Source organism: Amphibalanus amphitrite, unplaced genomic scaffold (assembly GCF_019059575.1).
Source record: "Amphibalanus amphitrite isolate SeventyFive unplaced genomic scaffold, NRLGWU_Aamphi_draft 000847F_arrow, whole genome shotgun sequence".
Taxonomy (NCBI): domain Eukaryota; kingdom Metazoa; phylum Arthropoda; class Thecostraca; order Balanomorpha; family Balanidae; genus Amphibalanus; species Amphibalanus amphitrite.
Window position 1 is genome coordinate 226987 of NW_024882341.1, and position 12915 is coordinate 239901.

At 54.3% G+C, this 12915-nt stretch overlaps 2 protein-coding genes across 2 annotated transcripts in view; one reads left to right on the forward strand and one right to left on the reverse strand.

Moving 5' to 3' along the window:
* The window catches only part of LOC122367055 (fibrinogen-like protein 1), a 37614-nt gene extending 34364 nt beyond the window's left edge, over positions 1 to 3250 (forward strand). The window contains exon 2 of the mRNA XM_043339834.1: positions 1651 to 3250. Coding sequence (XP_043195769.1) covers positions 1651 to 2841 — 1191 coding nt within the window. The 3' untranslated portion in view covers positions 2842 to 3250. The remainder of the gene's footprint in view (positions 1 to 1650) is intronic.
* A 1594-nt stretch (positions 3251 to 4844) lies between these two features.
* LOC122367061 (endothelin receptor type B-like) lies at positions 4845 to 12189 on the reverse strand. Its single transcript, XM_043339841.1, has 7 exons — positions 11833 to 12189; positions 11413 to 11592; positions 10968 to 11059; positions 9678 to 9812; positions 9158 to 9325; positions 8121 to 8255; positions 4845 to 6870 (listed from the first exon to the last, which is right to left on the reverse strand). Exons 1-7 carry the CDS (start codon positions 12187 to 12189, stop codon positions 6687 to 6689), a joined length of 1251 nt encoding a protein of 416 aa, XP_043195776.1. The 3' UTR covers positions 4845 to 6686.
* Positions 12190 to 12915: the final 726 nt, after the last annotated feature.

Consider the following 12915-nt stretch of genomic DNA (forward strand, 5'->3'; position numbering starts at 1 on the left):
ATTAACTTTTGTGTTTTGCGATGTTTTGACCTTATTTAAAGTACTGAAAGCTCAAAATGTATGATTAATGTTGTTTAAAGCAGCATATTAATAATTATGTTTGTAAATTATCGATAAGCTGCTTATGGCAGGTCACGTGATTGCTACCAGATTATGTGCTCAGAAAGCATCTTTTCAACTTCGATTTTGAACAATTTTTACCTCCTTTGAGGCCAAATGATGGACAGTTTGAGGCACACGATGAAATGCTGAATCTATTGATGCCAAAATTTGTTCGTTTTTTGCATTTTTAGACTACTATATCCTGGCTCAAACTTTGACCAGTTTGTGTGTAAACCCTATGGTGAAGGGAAAACTTCACGCCCAGCAGGCGACATTACAGTGCTGCCAAATCGTGTTTGGTGGGGGTCGGTTACGAGCTTCCGAGTCTGTTGATGTTTCCATGGAAATTGGAAACCCAATGCACCGGTGCGCGCAACGCAAAATTTTAGTCCTTGCAAAATTTTACCATCGATGACCTCTGGTGACATGATCTTTTGCTCTGACCCGATCTAAAATTGGCTGAAGTAGGTTTTCTTCTTTTTGCTACTTTTGACGCTACTTCGAATACCACTTAAATGCCCAAAGCTGAGTTATAAGAATGATGCTCAATCCCCATTTCCCCTCCAACAGGGCGTGAGAGTCTTGGCATTCCTGTGGGGCACGGGCTAACAATGACTATCTCATAATCATTGTGGCCATGAACATCTACTGTCATTCTTTAACACCGGTTTCGCTGCGCTGAGCGGTGGCCGTCCCGTTTGTTGGATTCTACAGCTGGCAGGCGGAAAGCGTTATCGGCCGCCCGTCCACCGCCCGCGGGCCGGACCGAGCGGTCTCGCTGACCCTACCTGACCCATGAGCCCGGCGCGATATGGGACGGGCAGACGGGGGTTCGGCTCAGCGAAGGCAGCGCCCACTGGTGCTGGGGACTTTTTTAATAGACCTACTGTACATACGTACGCAGTTAGCGTCACACGGAAAGATGAAGTGAGAGTTTTAATACCGTCTCCCTATAGGACGTTATACGTCACACTTTCGATGGAAACTCATGCCCGCTACCGATTAACAGGCCGAGGATGGTGTGATCGGACGATTGGCCAATCCTTGATGTTTCACACTAAGCGATGACCTCTTTTTAGCAATGCCTGGACACCCCAGTCCCTAACTAAAGCTGATAAAAACACTTGAACAATGCTTCTACCCGGATTTATATAAGTTTCATTCGAAGTTCCATCACTGAGAGGTGGAAAGCAGGCATAGATTCAGCCGGGAAATAAGAGTGCTTTATCATATAATTCTCACTGTCATCACTAAGCTCATAAGTAAGATAATACGGACAGAGCTATTGATTTCAGAATTTAGATAGTCAAATAAGCACGTCACCTGCTAACCGTTGATGAAGCTTGCAGCTTCAATCAACGTCTTACAGCTAAATGGTTAATTCTTGGGACGTCAGTTTGGTGTTCTGTAATGTCATTCTCAACTCTATTTGCCGTTTAGGAGTGTTCGGGGTGCTCCTGATGATGCACTGTCTTCTGAGTCATGGCTTCGGGAATCACTGGGGGTGTTTTTGGCATCACGTACTGACCTCTGCTCCGTCCGTTTCAGGGGGTGAGCCTGCAGTCGGTAGCGGACGAGCTGAGTCTGCAGCTGAAGGACACCAAGGAGGACATCTCGTCCCAGCTACAGGACACGCGCGACACCGTCCAGACCAAGGTGGCCGAGATGACGGAGGCGATGCGCCAGCAGGGCGGCCAGTGCACCTGCGTGGAGCAGCTTCGCGCGCTGCAGCAGGACGTGCAGCGCCAGTACGACGCGCTGCTCAAGTCGGTGGTCGATATCGCCGAGATCACGATCGGCACGCAGCAGACGGTGCGGCAGCATCTCAACAACATCACGGCCACGGTGGCCGCGCTGGGCCGCAACATGACGACCATGGTGCGCGGCGCGGCCGCCCCGCCGGCTGACCCGGACATGCGGCTGGCGCTGCTGAGCGACTCGTTCGCGCGCTACGCGAACCGCTCTCGGCGACAGCTGGCGGCGCTGACGGCCGGCCAGGAGCGCAGCGCGGCCCTGCTCAGCATGGTGGCCAACCAGTCGCAGGCGGCCGCGCGGCTGCCCTGCGCCGGCCCGGCGCGCGACTGCGCCGACCTGCGCCGCCAGGGCTTCACGGCCAGCGGCGTGTACGCCATCCGTCCGGACCTGGGCAGCGCACGGCTCGTCTCCGTCTACTGCGACATGACGACGGCCGGCGGCGGCTGGACGGTGCTGCAGCGGCGCGCCGACCTCAGCGCGCACATCGACTTCTTCCGCGGCTGGGCCGAGTACCGGCGCGGCTTCGGCAACCATAGCGGCGAGTTCTGGCTGGGCAACGAGCTGATCCACCAGCTCACCTGGCAGCGCGACATCACGCTGCGCCTGGACATGGCCGACCTGGAGGGCAACCAGCGCTACGCCGAGTACAGCGGCTTCTCGGTGAGCCCGGAGACGGACCAGTATCGGCTCACGGTCGGCCCCTACTCGGGCACGGCCGGCGACGGCCTCAGCCGCGCCAACGGCGTCGGCTTCACCACGCGCGACGTCGACAACGACCAGTACACGGCTGGCAACTGCGCCGAGCTCTACAAGGGCGGCTGGTGGTACGACGCGTGTCACAACGCCAACCCGAACGGCCTCTACCTGCGCGGCCCGCACGGTAGCTACGCCGACGGCGTCAACTGGCGCTTCTGGCGCGGCTACCACTACTCACTGCCCAGCATAGAGATCAAGATGAGGCCCAGCGGCTTCCGGCTGCCGTGAGGCTCCCTCGGGCGGCCGCGCGGCACGGCGCCCACCCGTGTTGTGTTTTGTTGAAGTCGCTCCGGAGGGACGGGTCAGGGCTGACCTGCTGTGTGAGACGCCCCGTGAGGAGTGGTGACAGGGCGAGGGGGCGGAGACTACCTAGTCGACAGCAGGACGATGATGCGGGTTGGGTCACCGGTCAGGTGACAGCAAATCATGGAGAGAAAGGACTCCGAGATGTCCGAAATATAATTATCCTAGATAAGCTAAGCGACAGCATAGAAACATCATTTGACTTTCATCTGTACAAAATTTCTCCGAAGTTATTGGAGTGAGAGGGTTGAACTCATTGAACATATCGATGCCTGATGCATTATTGTATGCATAGGAGGATCAATACATTGTGTGTAAATGGGGTTAGCCCTTCTGAGTAGACGAAGTTTTGCTGTGCTGAACAGTGGCGCGGGAACCGGGGGGAGGGCTAGCGGGGGCTGAGCCCCCCCCCCCCAGCTTTTCGGCTGGGGGGGCTCGTAATGTATTTGAGCCCCCCCCCCCCCCCAGCTGGAGGAATCGAAATCGGAAATCTACCAACATAATTTCATAGATTCATACATAGGCGTGGGAACGGGGGAGGGGGCAGTGGGGGAAGCTTGCCCCCACAACTCTGCGGCAGTGGGGGCGGTGCCCCACAACGTTTCATGAGGCCAGGAACCGTTGGGCAGCTTGTCCTCCCCAAATTAGGGGTTGTGGGTCACAAAGGAAGAAAGCATGTAAGTGAAAATTCCACCTATTTCACTGGCTCGGCAACTCATTTGGCAGATTAAAACCTTTACTCCAGGCTGCCAAAACGGTAGTTTCTTCACTCAGCTGAGACGGAATACCTCACTTTTTGAAAATATTGTCGTGTTTTTTTTTTTTGTTGAAAAGGCCAAGGTCTGGAAAATAAGTGGCCTAAAACCGGTGAGAAAACTAGATTTGGGGGTACCCTAGGTTGATTTCTATTATGTTTCAGCCCCCCCCCCCCCAGTCTGGAAGAAGTTCCCGCGCCACTGGTGCTGAATGATGCTGTCATAACTCATAATGATGTGTTGTTAGGTAAAGGTGCTGCCAAGGAAGTTGTGTAGACACGACAAAGCAGAGACCACGACGACCTCGACGCCCGACGGTAAGAACTCAAAGAAGTACCTAGCATGCACTCGACGCTATGGTGGCACAGTGGTGGAGGGGTAGGCGGCGGGGCCGGGAAGGTGAGCAGGAGCAGTGGGGAGAGGAGCAGGGGCAGAGGGGCAAAGGCGGACCCTGGACAGAGACGGCGAGCCCAGAGGCGGACAGCGGACGGATACGGCGGGCTGGGGCGGACACTGGGCAGTGGACGGATACGGCGGGGCTGGGGCGGACAGTAGACGGATACGGCGGGGCTCGGGCGGACAGTGGACGGTGGACGGCGGGGCTGGGGCGGACACTGGGCAGTGGACGGAGACGGCGGGTTGGGGCGGACGGTGGACGGAGACGGCGGGGCTGGGGCGGACAGTGGGCGGATACGGCGCGGGCTGGGGCGGACACTGGGCAGTGGACGGAGACGGCGGGTTGGGGCGGACGGTGGACGGAGACGGCGGGGCTGGGGCGGACAGTGGGCGGATACGGCGGGGCCGGGGCGGACGGTGGCGAGGTCGGCCGCGGTGTCGGCTGTCGGCCGGGGTGACTGAGTGGCCCGGCAGGTCGGCACCGGGCGCCACCGCGGCGCCGCATTTCACCGGACCGCCGAGCATGCGGTCTGACGTCGGCGACAGCTTTCCGGCCGACTGGGCCCGCCGCCGCACCTGGGCACGGCTGGGAAGTCCGTCACTGCTGGCGCGGCCGGCCGGTGCGGCGTCCGGGACCGCAGCCGCTGCCCAGCCTGCTCCATCCGGGAGCGACTCCCTGACAGGTACTCGTGTGACGATCTCAGAACGGCAAGGGCGTCATCGCGTCGAAAACGAAAAATTGCGAACCATTCGTGAGAAATGAAAGAAAAATTTGTGATTTGGAAGTTGTATTATCAAATATCATCACACTAAGCTGCTAGAGCACGCGACCTCGGCTTCTTTATAAGAGTGACAGCAGTTGAGCGCTATAACTTGGCGCATTTTAGAGTGTTTCTTTAGCGCCAGAATGTTGCGTAAGCATCACACCTGCACGACATTACGTTTCCCGACTGAGACACCTTGTCCGGACCCAAAAAATTACCACACCCTTCTCTGAAACCATGCCACTCATGGTGCCTCAGCACCGGGTCGGCGCCGTCAGCCCGCTGTTATCGGGACGGGTGACGGCGCCATGATTCAGAGAGAGCGCGCCGTCTGTCCAGCGGTGGCCTGATTCGGACGGCGCGGCGCGGACGGCAACCCACCCCGCTGCTCCCGGCAGACCGGTCTGCTCCGGAGGGGAGGCCGAGCTCTGTCCCGTCCCAGCGGGCTCCGTGGTCGACGTGTGTAACTACATATACATACCATCAGTCAGCCGACACCGCTCATGTAACTTACCACAGCAGGTGACGGCGGACAGCGACCGCTGTCAGCGCAAACGAACAGCCGTCACCAGCAGACAGTTGTCACTGGGTGACATACCAGCTGACAGCGGTCACTGGGTGACACACCAGCAGACAGTGACACTCCAGCAGACAGTGGTCACTGGGTGACACACCAGCAGACAGTGGTTGGTCACTGGGTGACACACCAGCAGACAGTGACACTCCAGCAGACAGTGGTCACTGGGTGACACACCAGCAGACAGTGGTTGGTCACTGGGTGACACACCAGCAGACAGTGACACTCCAGCAGACAGTGGTCACTGGGTGACACACCAGCAGACAGTGGTTGGTCACTGGGTGACACACCAGCAGACAGTGTTCACTGGGTGACACACCAGCAGACAGTGGTCACTGGGTGACACACCCGCAGACAGTGGTCACTGGGTGACACACCAGCAGACAGTGGTTGGTCACTGGGTGACACACCCGCAGACAGTGGTCACTGGGTGACACACCAGCAGACAGTGGTTGGTCACTGGGTGACACACCAGCAGACAGTGACACACCCGCAGACAGTGGTCACTGAGTGACGCCAGCAGACAATGATGACACCAGCAGACAGTGGTGACACCAGCCAATAAAGGTAGCACCAGCAGACAAAGGTGGCACCAGCAGACAGTGGAAACGGCGGGTACACCAACACCAACAGCCGGTGGTCAGATAAGCAAATAGTAATCAACTGCCAAATAAGCAAATAAGCAAACAGTAGCTAATCGCCTGGCAACTCCAGCAGACAGAGGATCCAACGGGTTTCACCAGCAGATAATAGTAACATCAGGCTATACAAATACAGACAATGCTGACACCAGCAGACAGAGGTGTCAGTGGGCTCTACCTAGCTGATAATGGTGATGCCACGCTTGAAATTGGACATCCCCAGACAATTATCTCCGGCTATTACCAGCAGATAATGGTGACACCGCGGGCTACAAAAGCAGATGATGCTGACACCAGCAGACAGAGGTGTCAATGGGTTCCACCAAGCTGATGATGGTGATGCCAGCCACCGGGCTTCAAAGTTTAAAAGCAGACAATTGGACGTCAGCAGACAATTATCTCCGGGTGATACCAATAAACAATGCTGGATCCAGCGGCTATCGGTAGCACTAGCTAACAAAAATGTCTCAGACAATATCGACGTCAGCCCACACTGTTGACACACAGCTATAAATGACGGCACGGGACGACGCCATCGGGCGGACCTTTACGTCAGATCTCGCGGGCCGATGGGTAGCCGGTGTCAGTCCTCGGACCTCAGTCCTCCCCGCGGCAGTGGGTACGGTCGGATCCCGCCTCAGTCCTCCCCGGCCAGCCGGTAGCCGGTGTCGGCGCCGGGAACCACCAGCTGCAGCAGCTGCACGCTGACGCCGGCGACGCTGTGCTTGCGCCGCTCGCGCTGGGACGTCCCCAGCAGGCCCGGCTGGCCGTCCCTTGAGCCACGCCCCGCCGGCGTCCGCAGGCTCAACTTGGGGTCTCCACTGCGCAACGAACGTACATCGTTAGTTGGTGATCACACATAGAGTCAAACGTGTGGGTCTCGGTTCGACTGAGCTTACATAATGCTACAACCTCTGCTGCATCCAATTCCTACACACAAACAACTTCTACACAACAGTTCAGGCCTCAGCAGACATCCGCGAGCCTTAAAGGGACCCTCCCACCTTAACATTAGTTTTGAGTTGAGATAGCCAAGTTTGCGGCCAGGCTCAGAAACCACCATTTATCCTGGTCGCAACCCCCGCAGCTTTATGGTGTTCAAGAAATTTCTTCCCTTTACTTGCAGGGTGGGACCAGCGTGATCCCTATCTCTTAACCATTACGGGAATCTGATGACGTCATCAGGCTTTCGAACGTCCGTCATTAATTTGACTAAAACGTTTTGTAGCACGCGGTGGTATATGCTGCTTTGCGCGCAAAAAATGCCGCACTTTCAAATAAAGTCGCTAGGAACAGCGGAGATCCCAAAAAGTAAACAAAAGTAAAAGTCTAATATCTTGAAAACCGGTAAATATTTTTCGATGAAATTTGGTAGATATTCGTTTTTGCTCTTTCTGAACCGAGCGACATCACTTTCATGCCAATTCATTAACTTTTTTGAAGGTGGGAGGGTCCCTTTAAGCATAGAACTCCCAGCTACGTATTGCCATTACTTATGTTCCATTTTCTGGCTGTCATTTGTTTTGTCGTTCATATGTTACCACGGAATAGGCGATCCATCAGTCAGTCTGTCAACAACATACAGCACGACAAGAGATCGGCTCTCGACTATGGCCTTGATCACATCCTGCTGGCTGTCCCCGTTAGTCAATGGGCGGCTGCCAGCGCTGCAGTCAGACAATTCGGTCTTGTTTTATACTTCTGCTACCAATCAAATATTGTTTTATGGCTGCATATTACCTAAAAGACACGTCATGCAGAAGTTGTCTTTGGGGCACTACGCAATACTTTTCATTAAACTCGTTTTGTCTAGTTGATCGCTTGATTTTAACGATAAAAATAAATAACAAGTTTGATAGAGGGATAGGTATATGGATTTATAACAGACAACACTAACAGTCTACACCTTATGCATATACGTAAGCAGTACCGCTCAATACATAACAGATGTTTCGACAATTGTCCAAGATGGGTGAAACATAGTCATACGACCTGCACCTTGCAAAATAAGTCTAAAGCAATGAAACAGCGTACGGCTGCATGTCTACATTTCTTTCTCATTTAGACGTACCTTCGTTTGTGCCAGACCAGCATCAAGGCCGGAGTTGTGCAGCTTGTGAGAAAGCAAATCCAAACAAAAACCACGTAAATGATGTCGAAATAGTGTGAGTTGTTGTATGTCTCCGAGATGGCTTCCTTAGCAATTCTGAAATGGGAAGTGAAATAAATAGCATTCAGTAAGAGAAAGGTAAAATTATGTAAAAGCACGTAGATCACAACAAGATAGGAGTGTAAAATATGTAGTATGTATAAACAACGTTATTCGTCTTCCATTCTCAAATTTGAAATGAATTTATCATGCTCTTGTGTTTATGAAAGACCAATGACCACTTCTACATCAACTTCCCCTTCTCCTTTGCTTTAATCAAAGCTTGAAATACATTTACCGAAAACTATGCTCAATATAATTCATCTCCTAAGGTTTATGATTTATCGCCGTAAGATTCGGGTCCGTTTTCAGCCGGCCGTTTGGGCAGTTAGCGGAATGTTGCCGCCTGGGCGACAGCCGTCGTCTGTTCCGCCGAGCACCGGTGTCGTGCGGCACAGCCTATCTACCAAGTGATAATGATCGGCCCGCAGCCGGCTGACGTAATGAACGCGGCCGGCTGTATAGACTGTGTGTGACAAAGGAGGGTAACCAAATCCATTTGGAAAGATGAGAACGGTTGCGAATTATGTCGGTAACCAATGAGTGATGATTGCTGTGGTCTACAGTCATTGGGAATGGAAACGATTCGGTGCAGCGAATTGTGTCTCGGGTTGTTGAACTGATGTGTGTGGGAACTGCTCACAGTGTGACGCTCCTAATAACCCCAGAAGAAATCTTCCAAGTCACTTTCATGCTTCTGCTTGTCCTTATGCTCAGTACTCGCGACACAAGAATAATGAAGCTAAACGCGTCTTCGTTGAACTTAAACTAAGATCAGTGTTCACACATGCTAAGGCGTACCTTGTGACCGCATAGTTTCAACAGACGTTTAAATAATGTCACGACCGATGTGTGTGGCGGCGGTTCGGTGCGAACTGCGAGCCGCTGCGCCTGCTCACCTCAGCACCATCAGCGGGCAGAGGCAGAGGGCGTACGCCAGCGTGATGGCTAGCGTGTACTTGTGGGCGGCGGCCTCCGCGGCCAGGTCGAGGACGTGGCGGCGCGGTTCGCCCAGGCCGTCCGCCTCCTGGTCCGTCTCTCGTGACGCGTCCGTGACGTAACTGCACCTGCGGCACCGGACCGGACCCGACCGGACCGGCCTCGCCGTCAGCGCCGGCCGCCGCGGCCGGCTCCAGCGCGGCCAGTTGTATCTCATTTCAGAGCGATTTATGCCAAACTCGGGGGCACTTACGAGCGCGGGTTATGCAACCATTTGCGATGAATAACTCTCGTTTTCTTTCAACCGGTATGGAAAGCTCGTGCTATTCATAGTTATCTCTGTGAAGAAACAGCAAGTTTGTCTTCCCACCTCCCCGCACCCGCCTGCGGCGGTTCATTGTCAGCCCGTTCGCCAGTGACCCGCTGCCCTCCGTCCGCGGCCGGTCGGTCGGGCAGCTATAGCTCCCTGTTCAGCCCCACCTGTGCACGGTGCCGACGGTAGCGGCGCACGGCGGCTCGTCATCAGAGTGAGCCTGCAGACCGGAGCGGCGCTCCGCCAGTCCCTGCGATATGAACAGCTGGAGGAGACCCATCAGCAGCAGCGGCAGGATGTAGCTGCGAACGCCACCGACAGACACACATCTCATCACCCCACTGCAGGGAGCTCAATAAAACAGATCTGCTGCTGCAACACAGTGCAACCTACTCCCTATTTAGCGACCAGAAACTTTAACGATTCATAGATTTTGCACTTTGACCGTTGTAAGCATACGACTGATCCAATAAAACTACTCAAAACAAACGTTCTGCATTGACTACTAAATAAAAGGGCAACACTCTTTTTTATTCAGTCTCTGTCTATCTGTCTGTCCGTCCGTCCGTCTGTCGTCTGTCTGTCTATCTGTCTGTCTGTATGTCTGTCTGTCTATCTTCTCTGTCTGTCTGCTGTCTGTCTGTCTGTCTGTCTGTCTCTCTGTCTGTCTGTCTGTCTGTCTGTCTGTCTGTCTGTCTGTCTGACTGTCTGTCTGACCGTCTGTCTGTCTGTCTGTCTGTCTGTCTGTCTGTCTTTCTGTCTTTCTTTCTATCTTCCCCTTACTCTCTTTCTTCTTCTTTCTCTTCCTCTCTTATCTTTTGTCATTTTCTTTTTGTTTGTCTCTTATCAAGTATATTAATTATTATACGTAAACAAATGTACACTACATAGCGTTTGTCTCTCGAATCCATAATCATTTTCAATTTTCATGTCTTCTCTTTATGTTTTATACCGCAAGGAAAATGGGTTTGCCTGCAGCTTTTAGAACCGTTTAAAATAAGTTTGGATATAGACTAACATTATAATGCATTCATACCAGCCGTAAGAACTATCTAGATAATATTTACGACGGGCTATAAACGGAAACCTGTATTGCAATTGGAAAACCAAACAAGCATGTCTGAAAGCTCCCGACCACCACTGTATGTACCCAGGCATTGGGTTGTAGTTCGTTGAATACCGAAGTCAAAATGCAAATTACCAGCAAAGAGATGTAGTTATAAGCAATATCCTTGCATTGGAGTGCCTGCACGCACACGAGACGTGCCCATTGCTGCTGCATTGTCATTGTTTGGGGAACAGGTTTATGTCACACTGTCGGGAATTACTGCGGTCTGCAACTGGCCAGCAGACCGCAGAGTTGCTCCACCCGGCCGGGCCGGTGACCGGGTGGGACCTCATGGTCGGTGGCCGCGCGCAGTGGGTCGCTCAGGCCGAAACGGCGCCGGACTACTCACGTGGTGACAAACAGGACCTTGGTCAGCGGGCCGACCCCGCGGCCAACATTGACCATGCACAGGCCCACGCCGCGCAGGTCGCCGAAAAACAGCTGCCGGGAAAACACGGAATGCAGCTGTGACAAGGAGCGCCTGTGACACGATATGACGTATAAGCCTTGCCAAATGTGTGATCAAATAATTAAAGCATAAATACTATGTATATGAGGATATGATATGGACTCCATTGACGGTAAATACAAACAACACTAAATTTCACAGTGTGCATAAAACAGCGAAGTAATTAGACGGCAGACGGGTAGAGTTCTGAGTCACCAAGGTTTGATCGCGTGCCCCACCCCTATACGAGTATGTCCGGCGGTTTGATCTCGTGTCCCACCTCCCTGTCCGGAGATTTGATCCCGAGTCCCACTTCCCTATCCGGTGGTTTGACCGCGAGTCCCACCTCCATGTCCAGGTAGTCGGTGTAGATGAGGTAGGGCAGCGCGGCGCAGATGGAGACTAGCCACACGGCCAGCAGGCAAATTGGGCTGCTGGCCGGCCAGCGCCGCCGGCGCAGCAGTCGGCAGTACTGGCGCACCGTCATCAGCAGCAGCGTCAGCGTCATCAGCGTCAGCGGGATGTTCTGCCGGATAACGTCAGTCAGCGTCAGAGAGATGATACCACACAGAGCCGACCTCAGCGTCAGAACTCAGAGGGAGGTGCTGCTGCACAGGACAGGGCGTCCGTAGACCTGTCAGGACCTCGGAACAGAGTGCTCAGCACCGTGCTCAGCAGCTACCTAAGCTCATCAGTTATGTGTGTCTGGTGGATCGATGTGTAGCGTAGGTAGGATTCCGTCAGAGTGAGTGGGCGTCCCGCTCACCTGCATAATGGGCAGCATGTAGCACATGGTGCTGCCGAGCACCCAGTTCTGCAGCAGCAGCACGGTCAGCGTGAGCGGCAGCACCAGCAGACAGTTGGCCAGGCAGCCGGCCAGCAGGGTGAGCAGCGGCCCGCAGCCGGCCGGCGGCGGCGCGCCGCGCCGATAGATAGCTCTGGCGGCGGCCAGACAGGTGACGCTGCCGGCGGCGGCCACCACCGTGTAGGCGGCCACCACCGCCGGACAGAGGCGCGCGAACACGGGCCGCAGGCGCGGCTGGAGGAGCGCCGCGCCGCCGGCCGCCAGCTGGCCGCTCTGATGCAGCTCCTCCACCAGCCGCACCACGTGCGGCAGCCACATGTCCGGCAGCTGCTGCTGCTGCTGGCCCTGGCCGGCCGGCGGCTCGCTGGCGTTCGGCGCGCCGCCAGACATGGTGACCGGCCCCGGCGTCTGTCACGGCCGGGCCTCGGCTCAGAGATATAGGAGCTACGGGTAGCTGACAGCCCTACACCTGAAAATTGGCCGGTGGACGTAAATAGGCAGTGATGCACGTCACTTCTACAGTGTGATTGTGATTTGTGATTCGTTTCATGATAATCACAATATTATTCATTTACGTAGGAATTTATTTAGACAACAACTTCAGCAGCTTTGCTTTTCAGCGCGGCGAATCTGACGTGAAAACATACCGGAACTTGAGACGGACACAGCGCATTCGGGTGGACGCGTTTCGTCGGGAGAATGCAATCAATGTTTCCCGGATAACCCGTCATGAAAACGGCTCTGCCTGACTGCTTGTGACATTATTTTCTTAAACATTACTCAGGTCATTAATGATTTAACCCGCGCCAGGATGATATCCGGAGACTGATTGTCGCATATTGGGGGCTGCTTGCTTTAATACTCTCTAACTTGGCTCCTGAGCCAAGCCACGTAGTGAGTAATGACACACTTCACCGCGTGACGTTGACGTCTCGTTCGAAAGAGCGTTAACCCACGCCGGGCGGGGGGAGGTTGAACACCCCCCCCCCCCCTGCGGTTTTTCGTAGATATCTCACCGCTGTTTTTGGCACATCTGTTCATGCA

Coding starts and splice junctions, on each gene's coding strand:
- LOC122367061 (XM_043339841.1), bottom strand. CDS start 12,189: ATGTGGCTGCCGCACGTGGTGCGGCTGGTGGAGGAGCTGCATCAGAGC. Junction 11,593..11,832: donor ACATGCTGCCCATTATGCAG/GTGAGCGGGACG, acceptor GTTATCCGGCAG/AACATCCCGCTGACGCTGAT. Junction 11,060..11,412: donor CCGACTACCTGGACATGGAG/GTGGGACTCGCG, acceptor TTTTCCCGGCAG/CTGTTTTTCGGCGACCTGCG.